The 16,464-nt window shown below is 37.5% G+C and overlaps 2 protein-coding genes across 3 annotated transcripts; both read left to right on the plus strand.

Moving 5' to 3' along the window:
- Positions 1-246: 246 nt before the first annotated feature.
- LOC143565861 (phytochrome-interacting ankyrin-repeat protein 1-like) lies at positions 247-2,302 on the plus strand. Its single transcript, XM_077052710.1, has 3 exons — positions 247-595; positions 1,477-1,648; positions 1,849-2,302. Exons 1-3 carry the CDS (start codon positions 434-436, stop codon positions 2,058-2,060), a joined length of 546 nt encoding a protein of 181 aa, XP_076908825.1. The 5' UTR covers positions 247-433; the 3' UTR covers positions 2,061-2,302.
- A 2,955-nt stretch (positions 2,303-5,257) lies between these two features.
- LOC143565862 (elongator complex protein 4-like) lies at positions 5,258-9,897 on the plus strand. 2 transcript variants are annotated; one of them, XR_013141145.1, is made up of 8 exons: positions 5,258-5,541; positions 6,554-6,780; positions 6,878-6,947; positions 7,685-7,841; positions 7,919-7,997; positions 8,065-8,224; positions 8,336-8,993; positions 9,205-9,590. XR_013141145.1 is itself a non-coding variant. In XM_077052711.1 (8 exons), the coding sequence occupies exons 1-8, from the start codon at positions 5,382-5,384 to the stop codon at positions 9,757-9,759; spliced, it is 1,104 nt and encodes a 367-aa protein (XP_076908826.1). In that variant the 5' UTR covers positions 5,262-5,381; the 3' UTR covers positions 9,760-9,897. The 2 variants fall into 2 exon arrangements, 1 of the variants encoding a protein (XP_076908826.1); XM_077052711.1 differs by lacking the exon at positions 9,205-9,590 and adding an exon at positions 9,601-9,897 and having other exon boundaries at positions 5,262-5,541; positions 8,336-8,427.
- The last annotated feature ends 6,567 nt before the right edge of the window (positions 9,898-16,464 follow it).

Raw genomic sequence — 16,464 nt, forward strand, 5'->3', positions numbered from 1 at the left:
CAGTCTTCCTTTAATTCTCCTCTTATTCATCATCAATCAATTAGCTTTCTTTTTTCCACCAGTTTCAGTAATGTTTAATCTACCCGTCAATCAATCATCAACTGTTGTGATTAATCTCCGTGTATTTGGTCCTGGCCTGAATCCTTTTGCTCCTTATAACATGGCTAATCATTTCTCTCGTTAATTTCTTTTAATTTTGTTGCTTCAAATTATGTAAACAAGACGATTAGTTTTCTGATAGTATTTGTGGGTTTCGTTTCTTATTCACAATAATCGCTTTATTTTCCTAATAGGGTTTTTCGGGTTTATTAAAATTTGTTAGCTGAACCGAATACTGCCTTTGGGTTTCGGGTTCTAGCTTAATCGGGCTCAGGTTGATTCGGGTAACAACCACACCAGGTGCTTGATTTCGGGAGGATAACTCAAAGGAGGAATGAGTGAAGATTTGTTCCTGTTTTCGAATAATAATAGTAATAATCGCAGCAGGCGCATGAAGCGTACGTACAGCATGCGATCCAACGGCTCTGTGGAGGATAGGGATGACAGGGGGTGGACCAACCTTCATGTTGGTGCTCGTAAGGGAGATCTTAAGGAGGTGAATCTTTTTGTCTACATGACTTGTTTGCTTGTTTTAGACCAGTTTTTATAGTTTAATAAGTTCATTGGTCATAGTAGTTGATCGGGCTATCCGTTTCAATACAGCTTATGGTTATAGTTTTTATAAGTGATATGGTTTTTGTAGAGTTGAAAACATGTACTTGACCTATGATCGAAGGCTCGAATTGAGAACATACTTGAGCTTTATTACCATGAACAAGAATAAACTTGACAACTTATCAAGTAAACGTGATATTATGATAGCTTATGTAGTGTATGCGTATCATTAAAATAGTTGCTTTTTATTGGGTCTGTCTGATCTTATATACACTTACTTATACAAAACCACACCTGTGTTTTGTTTTCATTTATGATAGCTTGATTAACCAACATCAATTAAAGGTTAATTTTTTTTGATACTTATGTTTTAGTGTGCGTTTGTCTCACGTGCTTTATCCATGAATTATTAGATAGCCTCTTTTGCTCGCATTGCTGTTATCACACATCTACCTTTGGTCATGTATTTTTAGTATTTTACCAAACATAATCCTTCTGTGTCGATTTTATAAGTCCCATAAACAGGGTGCAAAGGTATTTTTAGTTGTACTGCTTTAGGCTTGTTGTGTTCTAAACTTTTAATGATTGAACTTAAATATCTTATAAATATATTTTCCATATGAAGTATAGACGCATGCTGCATATCTGTATTTGAATACAGCCAACAAACTTGGAAAAACCTGATTATCTATTACAATAGTTACGTGTTAGCCTTGAAAATGGCTGTTTTTCAGTGACTTGTGAATATCCATTCCAACCAAATTAATATTGTTTGGTGCCTATAAGTGCTTATTTCACCATTTGGATTTGTTTCCGTGGCAGGTAAAAAGGCTTCTTGATGAGGGAATGGATGCAAATGTGGCAGCACTGGGTCCAAAATCTCACGGGCTCACCCCTCTCCATCTTGCTGCAAAGGGTGGTCACGTAAAGGTTATGGATGAACTACTTGAACGTGGCGCCAATATCGACGCTCGCACTAAAGGCGCTTGTGGCTGTAAGTAACAATGTCCCTATTTTACTCACACTTCTAGCGTTCTTGCATCAAATATCATTTGCTGATGTTATTAGGCGTGACAATTTCAATTCATTTGTAGGTAAATGGGTTGACATAGTTTTTCTCTTAAAACGGTTTTGTAGGAATAAGAATAGGTTTTTAATGACTTGTTTATAATAATATTGTTTTTTTTAACACAGGGACTCCACTTCACACTGCTGCAAAAGAAAGAAACAGGAGAGCAATAAGGTTTTTAGTTGAAAACGGAGCGTTCTTGCCTGATAATATCGAGGATACAAGGTTTAATCCACCGGTTCATTATTGTCCTGGTCTTGAATGGGCGTATGAGGAGATGAAACGTGTTCAGCAAGAAAGTAGCTCATCATCGGGTGAAAATTCCTACAGTTCTTAGAACTATCTAAAACACGCATCTGCTGCGTTGTTTGTATGCTTTGCAACTTATGAGCTATTTGCCATTTGCCAGTTTGATGCACACGAAGTTGGTTTCTTTCTAATCAAGGATTTGTGTTTTCTATTTTATTTTCTGGGTGTTTGTATGGATTTGAACGTTGATGTGTATGAGCCATATGGTACCTTGTTGCTACTGTTTTGTTGAAGTCACTCTTTGTAATTGTTTGATGGTTTTCTGCATGACATTCTTGACTTTGTTATAAACAATGCATATTGTTAAACATTTGGTGAAACCGGGTTATGTTTTATGCCTTTCATTTTTTGGAGGGTTTCCAAACTGTGACAATCCGCCGTCACTAAACCCTAAATTTTTGAAACCTAAGCATGACAAAACTTGATAAAATCTATTCATGCATGAATATATCCAAACACATATGCTTTAGATTATATAAGTTTGTGTCAATAATTTGGAGGCTAAAAGTGAAAAGATAACTGCAACATCACTCTCTAGTATGTATGAGGGTTTTTATTAACTTTTTTCTATAATCGTGTGATGGTAAATGCAATTACTTTTTAATCTTTGTTTTTCATTTTTAAAAGGAATTGTTAGTTAGATGGTTTGATTGGTTAGACTAGTGTCTGGCACCACACCTAAACCCTTGGCGCACGATAAACCCCTGGCGGGCAAGCCTCTTTGTGCTCTACGTGTTCCGATGATTATGCCCATTGCCTAGCGATGTGACAAAGAGCGCTAATCGACTACACACTGTCTTAAGAGTAAAGAACAAAACTTGTTTAAGAAATTAACATGCATCAACAACTGGACTGTAGATTGCAGTTTTTTTTTATATTGTCTATGAAATAAGTATATATAACAATGTCTAAAAACTAAAAACCGAATTTGATCACATTCACCGAGGAATCAAGGGTACTTGATGTGGCTTTATCTTGATAGAAAAAAGAAGAGAGACCAACATTTAATATGTTAAACATCTTTCATTACAAAAATGATTTTGAACGTTTTATCCTCTTAGAATGATGAAGAATACTCTATTAGTCTAAACCATTTTCTTAAGTTACTAATAATCAAGCAAACAAATAAAAATATACTCTATTATATTAGGTGATGTATTAAAATTAGACCGAAAATCATGAATACATAAACTAATATAAATAAATAAACATAAATGAGCGATCACGGGTGTGAACGAAGGAACAAAACCATGTTTGTTGGTGGTAAATGAATGAAAAAAAAGATTTATAAAATAATTATTTTGCCCAATTCATTTCTAAAGAGAGTAATTTTTTTCTACTATACAGTTAAAAGTTGTGAAGGAAGAAGTTATAAATAGTTGACTGGGAGAGTCAAAGAGTGGTTTATGGTCCAATAACCCGATAGCATGATTCGGATCCTTCCAAACTTAAACCTAGGGTTTTATTTCATGGGCCTGCTCTGCCCCCATCACCACCGGCAACAAAATCCATGGTAATTTTGTTTATGGGAGCTTAAGTTATATGAGTTCAATTTTGTTACTCAGTGTCTGTGACATCTATTTGAAACTTAAGAGTCGAATGAGGAAATCGCAACATATATTATTCTGCAGGATCAATTAAATCGACAACAAAATCCATCGTAATGAAATCTCAAATTAGTTTCTTACATTATTCATGTGTTGTAAATGTACTCAGTTTGTTAATTTCTAGAACGATTAATGAAATTGAGTAGTGAGTTTTATTATTAGGTATTCTGATGTGCAATTCAATGATTTCAGCAACTTTATCCTGTTGAGAGAATATGAAAATTGATACTTACTCTATCATCTAGCCACTGAAAAAGAACTCAAGGTAATATGCTTCAACTCATACATTCATTTAAAAAAAAGTATCGATTTTGGTTCAGGTTAAAACGGTTTAAAACTGAGACTAAAATATGAGTGTCTATAGATGCATCGAACTGTTTTTATAAAGCCTATCATAATCATAAGTGAATGTGGTTCTTTAGTGTGTAGCGCATACGTGGAAACACATAACATCATATTAACTAGAAACTGTACTTATAAAGCGTTGAGGAACACGGGGTTCCATCAAATGAAAATACGATTGACAATTCATAATGGAGTAAGTATTACCAATATAGTAGATGGAGATTTTTAAAATGGTCAACTTGACTACCGAAGTCAACATGTTCTTTTTTATCTGCAGATACCCCCTCAACTCATTTGGAAAATCAAAACTCACATCTGGTAATTTTAAACCTTTTTTTTATACTTTGGATCGAATCATGCATTTTTTTTTTCTTCGGCTTCTTCAATAGAGCTCAATGCTCATATTGATATATTTTGTTTTAGTTTTGGGTTATTTTTTTTTGGCTTTCAAGTTTACAATGTGATCATCAGGTCTTTTTTGTTACACATGCGTCGACTATAGTTAACAATAGCGTGTGTTGTGACCTTTTAATTAAGGTGCTTTGTATTGATAAGATGGAATTTGTTGCGGGTTATCATAAATTCATTTTTAGGTAGAATATAGTCTCTTCGAATAACTGGATGTGCATGATTATTGGTAATCAATTTATATTTTTGGGTCAGCATTTACGGATGATAGCAACTTGAAAGCAGCTTGAGTTTGAAGAAATGAGGCTGATAAAGGGTTGGGTTTGGAAGCCAATTAAGAGATTTTTTTCAATTGCAAATAATAAATGTAAAACTTATTTGAAAACATAAGATAATGAAAGCATATATGCAATACATTTTTTTAACATACATTAGCAAGTCACCAACATGTTCAAAAATGTTTATTGCTTAACTTTATTTATATTTTTATTCTTTGAATTATCCTGCGTATTACACGGGCTATAATAATAATAATAGCAGTAGCAGTAGCAGTTTAAAGGAAGACAAAATTAGGGGTTTTGAAATTTGCTTTATTCTTCTTCGATCTCACTGTATTCTTCGATTGATAAGGTATATGTTTATTATTAGTAAGTATTTCCTTCATCTCGTTTCTCACAGTTGAACCATGAATTCTTGTCTTCATATTCATAACTTGTAGTGTAATTATACTTTAGGGTAGCATTGTGACCCAAAATCATAAATAATAAAATTATCAACTGCTAATGATGATTATTCATAATCGGTAATTGTAGTAGGCTGAACATCATTATTATTAGATAACCTTAGTTTTCTTTTGGGTGCATATGCGTGTATTAAAATTAAATTTTGTTTATGCATATGGTTAGTTATTATTATTTCTTCTTGATAAAATCATATTACATTAAGCAATTGTTTGCTTGTTGGTTTATATTTAATTCAACTTATATGCTATGCTATGCATTATTTCAGGTGATATGGCTTCTAGTAAAGTTAGAACCAGCAGTAGTTTCTCACGCAAAGTTCCAACTGAACCCGCCTCTTCCGTCCCCGGACTCAAGTACGGACCAAATGCCACAATCTTTCTTTCCTCAGGCATACCGGATCTTGACAGTAAGCAATCCCCTAACACCCTTTTCTCTGTTTTTTTTTTTGTTAAAATAATGATCATCTTAAGTTTTTGCTGACGTGGACTACCCCATAAGCAGTCACGTCATCAAAACTTTGCCACATAAGCAGTCAACGTCCACATAAACTAGTTGGGTTAACTTTGAGTTAGTATGGGATCACTGAAGGAAAATATGTACAAAGTTGGTAAACATTTTATGAGTTGGGATTAATCCTGGCCAATAGGTCAAAGTTGGGATCATTAGAATCCAATTTTCCAAATAAAAAACATTATATTAAGTGGGACTCATCACCTAGTTTTACGTATAATCAATGTACTATTTATATTTAGTTTCATTTGACCTGTTTGTCATGGTCCACCGTCTACTCAATTGACTTGTTTCATCTTTAGCTAAGTTGGAGATCAAAATTAACCCAAATCGTCTCAATATCAGTTAAGGGGTCGAAATTTCCACCTTTAGGTTACGGCTGTAAACGAGGCAAGCCATGGTGGGTTCGGGCTCGGCTTGTCAAAAGCTAGAGGCAGCTCGTGGCTCGTCGAGCCGGTTCAGTTATTTTTAAAAAAAAGAAATTGTACTTTTTACACGAATTGTTATATGTAAAGCTAAAATAATATTTGTAACATACATATAATGCAGAATTTATGAACTGTAGAATTCATAACTTTGGGCTACAATTTATATGTATTAAAATTTGTGCTTTACTTGTAAACGAGCCAAGATAGACTTTATAATATTAGGAGAATATTCAATAATTTTTCACATTATAAATGTCATATGCCTTTAAGTTACTAATGTCTATATATAAATTATATTCGGGTTTTAATTTAAACCAGCCAATGGGCATCTGTAGAGCAAGCCACAGCTTGGGCTTGGGTCGTTTACTAACGAGCGACCAGCGAGCTTTACAACCCTACTCTAGGTATAAGTGATTTTCTGATGGGTTGACTTCTATAATATAGTTTTCTCTAATTTTTGTTGTTTTGTAATATCTTTAGAAATATTAGGCGGAGGATTCCATTTAGGAAGTTTGGTGATGATCATGGAAGACACTGAAGCACCTCATCATATGCTTTTGTTAAGGACTTTTATGTCTCAGGGGTTAATTCACAACCAACCCGTATTTTATGCAAGCCCGTCTAAAAGCCCACGGGCTTTTCTCGGAACCTTGCCCGCTACATTAGTCTCCAAAGATGACAAATCTCACAAAAGTGATACAGAGCAGGTACTAAATAACTAATCCCTTTTCTTCTTATTATTGAAGCATGCATCTTTTTGTGTATTATTGCATTATAACAGTTAATTATTGTATGAATTTGTAGAAGGATTTAAGGATTGCTTGGCAGTACAAGAAATATCTTGGGGAAAATAAACCGCTTGCTGACGAGCGAGGTAATTTTGAATCTTCTTTTTCATTGGTGGAGAAATTTATGTGTCAGGTGATGGGCCATAATGAGTACATTTTTTTAGTGATGGTTAGAATAGGGTGGATCCAGTGGGTTGGTTGAAAGTTATATCACTTTGGTTCAATAATAATATTTCTTTTATAAGTAATTAGCGTATCAGTTTGTTCCGAACTGAAAAACTGATTTTGAGTCATTTATAAGAAATTAGTAAACGGTGTAGCCCAAAATTTGTAGTTACAAATGTGCAATAATTGATGAATCGCTAATTAACAAAAAGGTTTAGGCCCAAATTTGTTATATTGAGACTCTTTTTCAGTCAAAAATTTGCAAGCTCAAATGGTACAACTGAAAAAACCGAAATAGAATCCATTGTGAAAACCGAAAACCCAAAAAACTGAACTTGAATGGCCTTCATAAAACCATTTTTTTTTTGTTTTCTGGTTAGTTTCAGCTTAAAACTGATACGCACCCCTAGTGCCAAATGTTATGACAAGATTTATATTATTTTAACTTCTCATGTATTTTTTGGAGGTTTTATGCATAAAAAGATAACTTTGGGCAACTTTGACGTTTTTTATAAGTTATTTCTTTTATACCATTTTGAGAATAAAATATATAATAAGTAAATGAGTCAAATTACAACTGTATACTATGTGGGTTCTGTACATAAGTATTTTAGAATGTGTAAAATCATTTACGATGTATCTTTGTGTTGTTATGCAGACAGGAAAGTAGAATATTGCAACGATTTTGACCTTCGGAAGCCCATAGAAAAGCATTTGATAGCGGGAAACCGTGTAGAGTGTGTTAGCCTTTTGGATTGTTCAAGCCTCGCTGGCATCCGTGATTCTTGTTCAAAGTTTTTATCTCAACTTCCAAGGTATTCACTTTTACTCTTATTATAACATGTTATAATATTCAACATACATTAATTTTATAAAATATGATTTTGATCAGGTATGATGGAAATATTACAAGTGCGGGACGAATTGCCATCCAATCATTCTGTGCTCCACAATGTGAATACAATGACAAGGTAAGCAATCACATATTCTGTTAATTTTCATTCAAAACATATTTACATTTTTCTTGTAATATTATAGGAATGGGATATGCTTTCGTTCATCAGATCAATAAAAAGCATGGCGCGGTCTTCAAATGCAGTAGCGTTTATAACGTTTCCAGCTTCTCTTTTATCACCGTCAGTGTCAAAAAGATTGCAACATATGGCTGATACCTTGTTATCTGTTAAAGCAATTCCAGGTAGTTATTGTTACTTTCATTTAATTAATGATTATGTTGTTAACCGTTAGTGATATAACTTTTTTTTTTAATCTATATATATATATATATATATAAATTAAACTTAAACAGATGAGGACAAGGAGCTTGCTACACTTCTAACCGGTTACCAAGACATGCTTGGGCTTTTAAGTATACATAAGGTTGCACGTTTCAACACACAGGTACGATATTCATGTTTTCTGAAGGGTATTTTGGTCATAGTTATTTTAGGCGATAATAATAGTTCTGCTGGTGATAACTGAGGTTGATACGGAACTTAGTGAACTCTTTGTTACAGATAGACAGAATTTTCGGCTTTCGTTAGACGGAAAAGACTATTTTACCATTGATCATATTAGTTGTTTATTATCACCCCTTACTTAACATGTGGGCACAAGTAATTCTGCAAATATGCTTTCAGTTAGTTACAAACAAATACTACTTATGCAAAGTTTTTTTCATTTAAGATAGTAATTAGGTTCTTGTACAAGCAAACAGGCTCTAGCTTAAAATAACTAATGAGAAAGTTGAATCAGTCTGTAACTGCTTGTGTGGAAAGCGGTTGGAGAAAAATTAAAAATAAATGGTAAATTCAGTGTATATCTTATGTGGAAATTTGTGTGTAATTACTTGTACCATCATAGTAATATTGTAATTCGTCAAGGGTGAAACTGTCAATTTATGTGTAATCACTTGTACCTGTCGTAGTATTATTGTAAGTCATCAAGGGTAAAACTGTCAATTGTGTGTAATTACTTGTACCCGTCGTATTATCATAGGTAAAACTGTCAATTTGTGTGTAATAACTTGCAACTGTTGTAGTAATTGCAATTTATCAAGGGTAAAGTTGTCAATTTTTTTGTGTAAATAATAATTTCTATCACAGTAACATTGCAAGATATGAGCTGCAATTTAAGTAATCACTTGAATTCGTCATAATAATATTGTAATTCATCAAGGGTAAAACTGTCAGTTTAAACTATCTGAAATATACCAACAATATATGGTAAAATAGTGGGCTTGGAAGGTTAGGTAACGGGTCAAATATGATGATTTTGAATAAAACGAGGTTTTATATACCCTACTACTGTGAAGCGGATAACGTGACGAAAATAAAGCGGTGTTTGGTTCATTAAACTTTTTTTTTTAAATTATAACCTGTCAAAAGAAGTTTAAAACTTTTATTGATAAAAAGTCATGTTTGGTTTGTAAATTTACTAAACTTGGTGGCAGCGGGCCGGTCTATCATTTACTAGTATAAGAGAACGATTAATGAGATTTTGACTAGTTGATTCTAAACTTACAAAACATTATTTGTTTGTTGGTCTAACATTGTATTATATATGATTTACTAGGTTCCAGTGATTCTAGATGCAACAACATACTCTATGAAGCTGCAGAAACGAAGATCATTGGTTCTTGAATGTCTAAACCAAGCGCCTGTTGACGGGTCAAGCGGAAGCTCTTATGGCACTTCCGGTGCTTGTTCTGGCACCGGGGCCCTTGATTTTTGATGCTAACTAGTTTCTGCTGTCGATTATGATTATCTGATTATTTAAGAGGTGAAATGGTTAGTTTAGGATTAGCGGTAACAAAACTGATTATCAGGAGTAGAAAATGACTATGTTACCGTTGCGATTATTGTACTTGATGTTATTAACGGAGTTAGAGCTTGTTAAGTTCGGGAGTGCCAGAAACAAATAAGGTGAAAGTTGGGAGTGGCGGGTAACAAATCATAAGTTGAGAGTGATATCTACCAACGGGTGAAAGTTGGGAGTATTTAAAACCAATATCCCAAAATAAAAAAAGGTCTGAATTCGTTATCTTTGGGCCATTTTTTGACCCGAAAGTTGCAAGCCTAAATGGGTAAACCGAAAAACCAGACCAAATCGAACCTATCGTGAAAACGGAAAACTGACTTTTGGTATGAGTTAATGGATTACAAGTTTTATTTTTGAATATTAAGTAACTAGTTTTTATTCCCCGTATTACGGGGGTTGTTTTATATTGTTTGTTCTAATATTTATTTATTTTTTGAATTTATATTTTTTTATTGTATGAAAGTTAATAATATACTTATGGTTTGATGATAAATTGTTTGAGAAATAAACGAGATGTTATAACCTGGTTTAAAAGCTATATGGTTTTGATGAGACCCAAGACCCGTTTTTTTTTTACTATAAAATTGGTTTTTTAATTATAAATAATATTTATGAAAGTTAATAATATACTTATGGTTTGATGAGACTCAAGACCCGTTTTTTTTTACTATCAAATTGATTTTTTAATTTAAACAATATATATATATATATATATATATATCTTTTTAATATAAATAAGATATTAATTTTATTATATTCTATTTTATAGGATTTTTACATCAATAATTTGGTGAGAATAATATTTAATTTATTGAGATGTTATAACCCGTTTAAGGAATATCTGGGTTTGGTAAAACTCATACCCATGAATTCGGGTCAAATGCATGAGAAGCCTCCATTTAAAAATCAAGCAAATCTGGAGACTCCAAAAAAAGGGGGAGCGGCCACATTGCGACACGTAGGATTTTTATGTCTTCGTTTATATATATTATTATTATAGATTTATAAAAAGTAAATGATGTAGCCCAAAAATTTTCAATCAAGTATTTAATAATCAATTAATAACTAATAACAAAAAGGTGGCGCATATTCATTATCTTGGTCCATTTTTTTTCGACCCAAAAATTGCAAGCCCAAATAGAAATACAAAAAGAAAAAAAACAGATTGGAACCCATGTAAAAAAAACCAAAAAGCAAATGGTTTTCAAAAATCCAATCACCAAACTTCCTGTATCTCATTCGGTTTGAGCCCAAAACAATCCATGTACACTCCTATACTAAATAAGCAAAATCGGGTTAATTAACCACTTACCTGATATAACACGGATCAGAATTGTGTCTCCAATGATCATTGAAGTTCCCATTAAAACGAGTAACAAAAGAAGGGTTTTGTAAAAAGCATTGTGTTATTTCTTTAAATTTCAAGGCCCGTTCGAGTTATGGAGATCTGTTCGTCAGCTTTTTGGCGATTTGGTAAAAGATGGATCTTTGCATGCCTGCAGATTAATAAATACAATGCAAATTGTCCCACCTGCAAGATTAGATTATGTACCAGCAAGAATTTTTTTTTTTTGAAAGGATCAAACTAAAGCTCTTTCAAAGTCAACATAAATGTGTTGTTTTTGTTGTGAATTTATCTTAAAAATGTTTATGGAAGGGTTGATTAGAAATTCGTTGCATTCATTTTGTTGGTCTTCAAAATATGAAGAATTTATGAGTTTTTGCCAAGTTAAATCTGGACTTGCTGACTAATAAATTCAACCAGTGCATGTAGCAGCAAAAAGTTATAAACTTGTTTTAATGGTTATATATAGTTCCTCCAAGTTCACTAATATACTTGCTGTGAATGTCACTCGCAAAAAGTTATAAGCTTTTGACTTTTAATAGCTCTTCTAAGGCCATAACAAAATTTTGACTTGTAAATTTAATTAACAAAACTGAAACTACACGTTTTAAAACATAAGATGCGCTGGGAGTGATATTGCAGTGAGTGTTCCAGTTCAAATGAGGCATTAAGGTACGTCTTTAAACCATTCTTGCGAACAATTTCAAACATCTCCACTGCATTTTCGGTTCAGATGCGGTAGGAACAAAGAAGTGCTTCAAGGAAAACTAATAGAAGATCACAATATTAATTAAAACATAAAACACAAACTTCAATAAAGACTTTCAATCCATGCTTATAAATAAAAGTTAGTAGGTCCGGTTCCAAAAGTAAGCATTACACCAAAGCATAAATATTGATAAAAAAATAAAGTATGGTAAACACAAATTAATTCTCATAAACATTAATTCTAACCGAGTCTTTGTCTCCCGAAACCAAGAAAGACGTCTTCAAATTTACGTCATTCTTCAAAATCAGTTCATGACCCTTGTCATCAACATGCATGATACTAAAATTTCGACCCTCAATTCCGTATTCAAGAGCAACTCCTTTCACCAAGTCTGCAAAGGAAACATCACTTTCCTTTAACCACAGCAAGTTGACCTTCAAATTTGGCGTAAAACCTTTTAAGAGTTTCTACAGTTGGTGGTTAAATGGATTAGACAGTAAGCTTCTTCTCCTCTGCCTTTTGTCTTTTAGCTACAACAAAGTGAGCAATCATTAATACAAACGTCCACTTTATGTAAATGAAGAAACACTAACCAAACCCCGGGCAGATTACTGGTAACCTGGGGGTTAGATAGCTGTTTCCCACGAGGGGTTAGACCCTTGGAAGATGGTTCTTCTGATAACCTGCAAAACAGACACCGTGAGCTCGTCACTGAGAAGGGGGGGGTTCCTCCTTGTGACCACCCTCCGGCGTGAGAATCAGACTAGATTGCTCTTTAAATATAAAAGTATATTAAGAGATTGCTAGAGCAGATATCAGGTATAATATGATGATAATGTAGTAAGATATGATAAGATGAGATGGTCATACCATTTGTGGTATTTATAGCCGAAGGTAGGTTTCCAAAGAGGTATGGCCGGCTGCAACAGTATTCCTGTTCCACCAACAGTAGCCTACGCACGTGCCCTGCGGGTAGTTGGTGGGTAGGTAGCGGCTGATAGCGACCAGGCCTGCTGTATACTATTCATGTTCCACCAACTGACGGCTACGCACGTGGTATGGCAGTAGTTGGAGTAGGCAGCGGCTAATAGTGACATACAGTGCAGGAGCATGCTGCTCGCCATACTGTTGTCAATAAGCTGTCGTATCTTTAGTCAGATCTTTTTCCCATACCTCGTCAGGTACAGTACAGAAGATCTTCCTGTATCGTACGGACTGGCTTATTTGGGCGGGAGTATTCCCCCTCCCGCCCTTGTGCGGGACTGTTCCCGGCTTCGCTCATTCCTTCAGGTGACACTGAGTGATTGAGAGCTAAGTGCCTTGTGCGTGTAGCCTTGCTGCGCGGGTGGCCTTCCCTGATGGCTTGTATCCGAGGCTGCGGGAACAGGCGGAGTCCTTCACCATCGGGAGGCATTTCCTGCGGGACCAGCTTGCGTACTGCGCGTAAGGACGTCACGTCTCTGAGCATGGTTGGTCCTGCGGATCCAGTTGGCTTCTGCGCAGACGTCCCTCTTTTAGGTGAGTCTTGCGGGTCCAACTGGGCTTTGCTGGGACCTACCTCTTCAAGTCCCCCCAGTCCAATGTTCTTCTCATGAGTGTTTAATAAAGTGAGGTGAACTTTTGGACTTAAGCAGAGGGTTTTGAAAAGGGTTTTTCTAAGGTTTTCCATGAGGATTCTTCCCGCGGAAGTCCTTGTCACTTGCAGAAATGCCCGAGTTTTCTGCTTGGTCTTTGGGTATGATGCGGGCAGGTCTGTAACCTCCTTGCAAGTCAGGAGCGTTGAGTCCCACTTGTGTGGATTCTCCATGAGGTTTTGGTAGTTTTGAACATAGTGATCAATTATGTTGAAACCACCAATTCCATCCTGGAGCTTCAAACAACGTAGTTCTCGACGTTCCCGCTATGCGGGGATGTTATTTCCGTTTCCGCAAGCATTGCCCAGAAGATCCTTCTTGGTTTCAATTCCCAGCGGAGCGCTAGGTATGTGAAGGGTTTTGCCTTAACACTGTACCTGCGCTCGTCTTACGGTTACTTTACTTCCAAGGTATTCCTGGCGTCAATTCCCTGCGGGTGCTAGGTATGTGAAGGGTTTTGCCTTTACACTGTACCCACACCCGTCTTATAGTTACTTGGTTGCCGAGGTACTTGGCTTCAATTCCCTGCGGGTGCTAGGTATGTGAAGGGTTTTGCCTTAACACTGTACCCGCATCCGTCTTACGGTTACTTGTTCGCCAAGGTTTTCTTGGCTTCAATTCCCTGCGGGTGCTAGGTATGTGAAGGGTTTTGCCTTAACACTGTACCCGCATCCGTCTTACGGTTACTTGTTCGCTAAGGTTCTTGGCTTCAATTCCCTGCGGGTGCTAGGTATGTGAAGGGTTTTGCCTTTACACTGTACCCGCATCCGTCTTACGGTTACTTGGTTGCCGAGGTACTTGGCTTCAATTCCCTGCGGGTGCTAGGTATGTGAAGGGTTTTGCCTTAACACTGTACCCGCATCCGTCTTACGGTTACTTGTTCGCCAAGGTAAGGGGGTATTTTCCCGCTTACTTTTTAAATTTTGAATTTTGAAATTCGAAAGGTTGGTGGAAAGATAGGAACAGTCCAAACCTCTGAAACGTCGTGCGACAGTTTCTTCTGACTGTGTCAGGACGTGCAGGAAGTTATGGTGACGTGACATTATATGGTCATTCCAGACGCTTTTTACGGCGCGTGGGCGCGATTTTTCGGGCGCGTGGCCGCGAAATTACTGGCACACGTCCTGTCAACAGCTGTTGCCAGCCTGCTTTTTGCCACGTGTCATAGTTTCATTGCACCTTCGATTTCTCTCTCCTCCGCATTAAATTCACCGCATTAATTGCGATTAGTATATAAAGGGGGAGAGGCCTCTTTGTAATCCACACTTTCACCTTTCTTCTTCTTCTTAGTGATTTCCGGCAAATACTCCCCTTTTCAGGCAAGCATTTTCCCGAAATCACTTTCTTCTTTCTGCAAAATGTCTTCCCATGATGCTGAAGCTGTAGCCGACGATAGGAGTACTGCTGGCGAGTGCCAGTGTGCTCTACCTGTCGATCAGTACCAGTATATCGTCAGGAAATTCATGCTTGAGTCTCTTGAGCCTGAGTTTCCTGAATCCCACCAGACTGTGTACGATGCCCCCAGTGGCAAGATCGGGGTATATGCTGCATTCTTTGTTTATGGGAACCTTAGGTTCCCATTGACAAAGTTTGTGTACCGTGTCCTGGAGAGGCACGGTGTGCACCTGACCGAGGTGCATCCGATGGCGATTGCCAAGGTCCGGCACTTCGAGTGGGTGTGCCGGATTCTGGGTATTGAGCCCTACGTGGACCGCCTGATGACCTTCTATACTTGGAGGTGCGTCCAGGGGTGGTACACCCTGACAACCCGTATCAAGGGTTTGAAGATCTGCGTGACCGAGCGCAGTCTCCGATCGTGAAAGCGGGAGTTCTTCTACATCTCTGCCCGCGCCATCCCCATTGCCATGAAGTTTAAGAAGGGTCAAGCTCTTCCGAGCCTTCACGCTTCCAGTTACCAGGAGGCGGAATGGTTCGCGAAGATATCCCGGGTCCAATCTCCGGTTTACCGGTTTGCGGAGTCCGGGATGGTGATGCTGGGGATGAGCCGGGTATGGAAGGAGGCGTCTCGGTTTCCCATCCTTCTCGAATATGGTTTGAACTCTATTCCTTATGGTATGTCTTGTCTTTCTTACTGATATTAGTTTGTCTTCTAACTGTTTCTTTTCTTTCAGAGGGGAATGACTTGGAGTCGCTCCTGTACCCGCGGGAAGCTGACGGTCCCGTGCGGGTGGGCACTCGTGCTTTAGACGAGAATGAGTTGCCCATCCTGGAGCAAACGGCGGATCGGTTTGTGGAGGTCTATCCGCCGGGCCAAGAGATCCTGAGCCACCGGCGGCCAGGTAAGGCGATATTCTATCCTCAACCCCTCAATGCTGTACCTGCTGCCGGATTTCCTTACATCCTGTCTTCTTCTGAGGAATCCGCAGATGGTCCTCCGCTGGTGCGGAAGAAGAAGGCTTTTGGCGGGAAAGGGAAGGAGAAGGTGGCCTCCACAGCTGATCCGGTGCTTCTATCTGACACCGAGTCAGATAGTGAAGAGGTGGCGGGGAACCCCGGTGGTGAGAAGACCACTGCTCCGGAGGCTACGACTGTTACCTCCGGAGAACCAACGACGACGGTGACCGGCGTCAAGAGACCGGCCCCATCGGGCTTGTCCCCGCCCGTCCGTACGTTCAGGCTCAAGAAAACCCGTAAGTACAAACATCCTTATCTTTGTAGATTTTACTAAATTTATTTAAACACTTATCTTCTTGTGCAGGCGTGGATGTTGACGCATTCCAGGGTGAAGTACCTAGTACCTCTCCGCCGATGACGGTAGGCTTGGTCAGCCTACCTGAGGCGTCGACCCAGGCGCCTGCGCCTGGTCCCGCTGGTTCAGTTGCTCACTCTGAGCCGACTGTTCCAGCCGAGTTTACGCCACCGCCGGCCGTGAGTGCGATTTTTACGGCGTCCTTCACCGAGCCGGCGGT

This window comes from Bidens hawaiensis, unplaced genomic scaffold (genome assembly GCF_021521415.1).
Source record: "Bidens hawaiensis isolate Kalapana, Puna unplaced genomic scaffold, B.hawaiensis_p1.1 tig00022547_1, whole genome shotgun sequence".
Lineage (NCBI taxonomy): Eukaryota > Viridiplantae > Streptophyta > Magnoliopsida > Asterales > Asteraceae > Bidens > Bidens hawaiensis.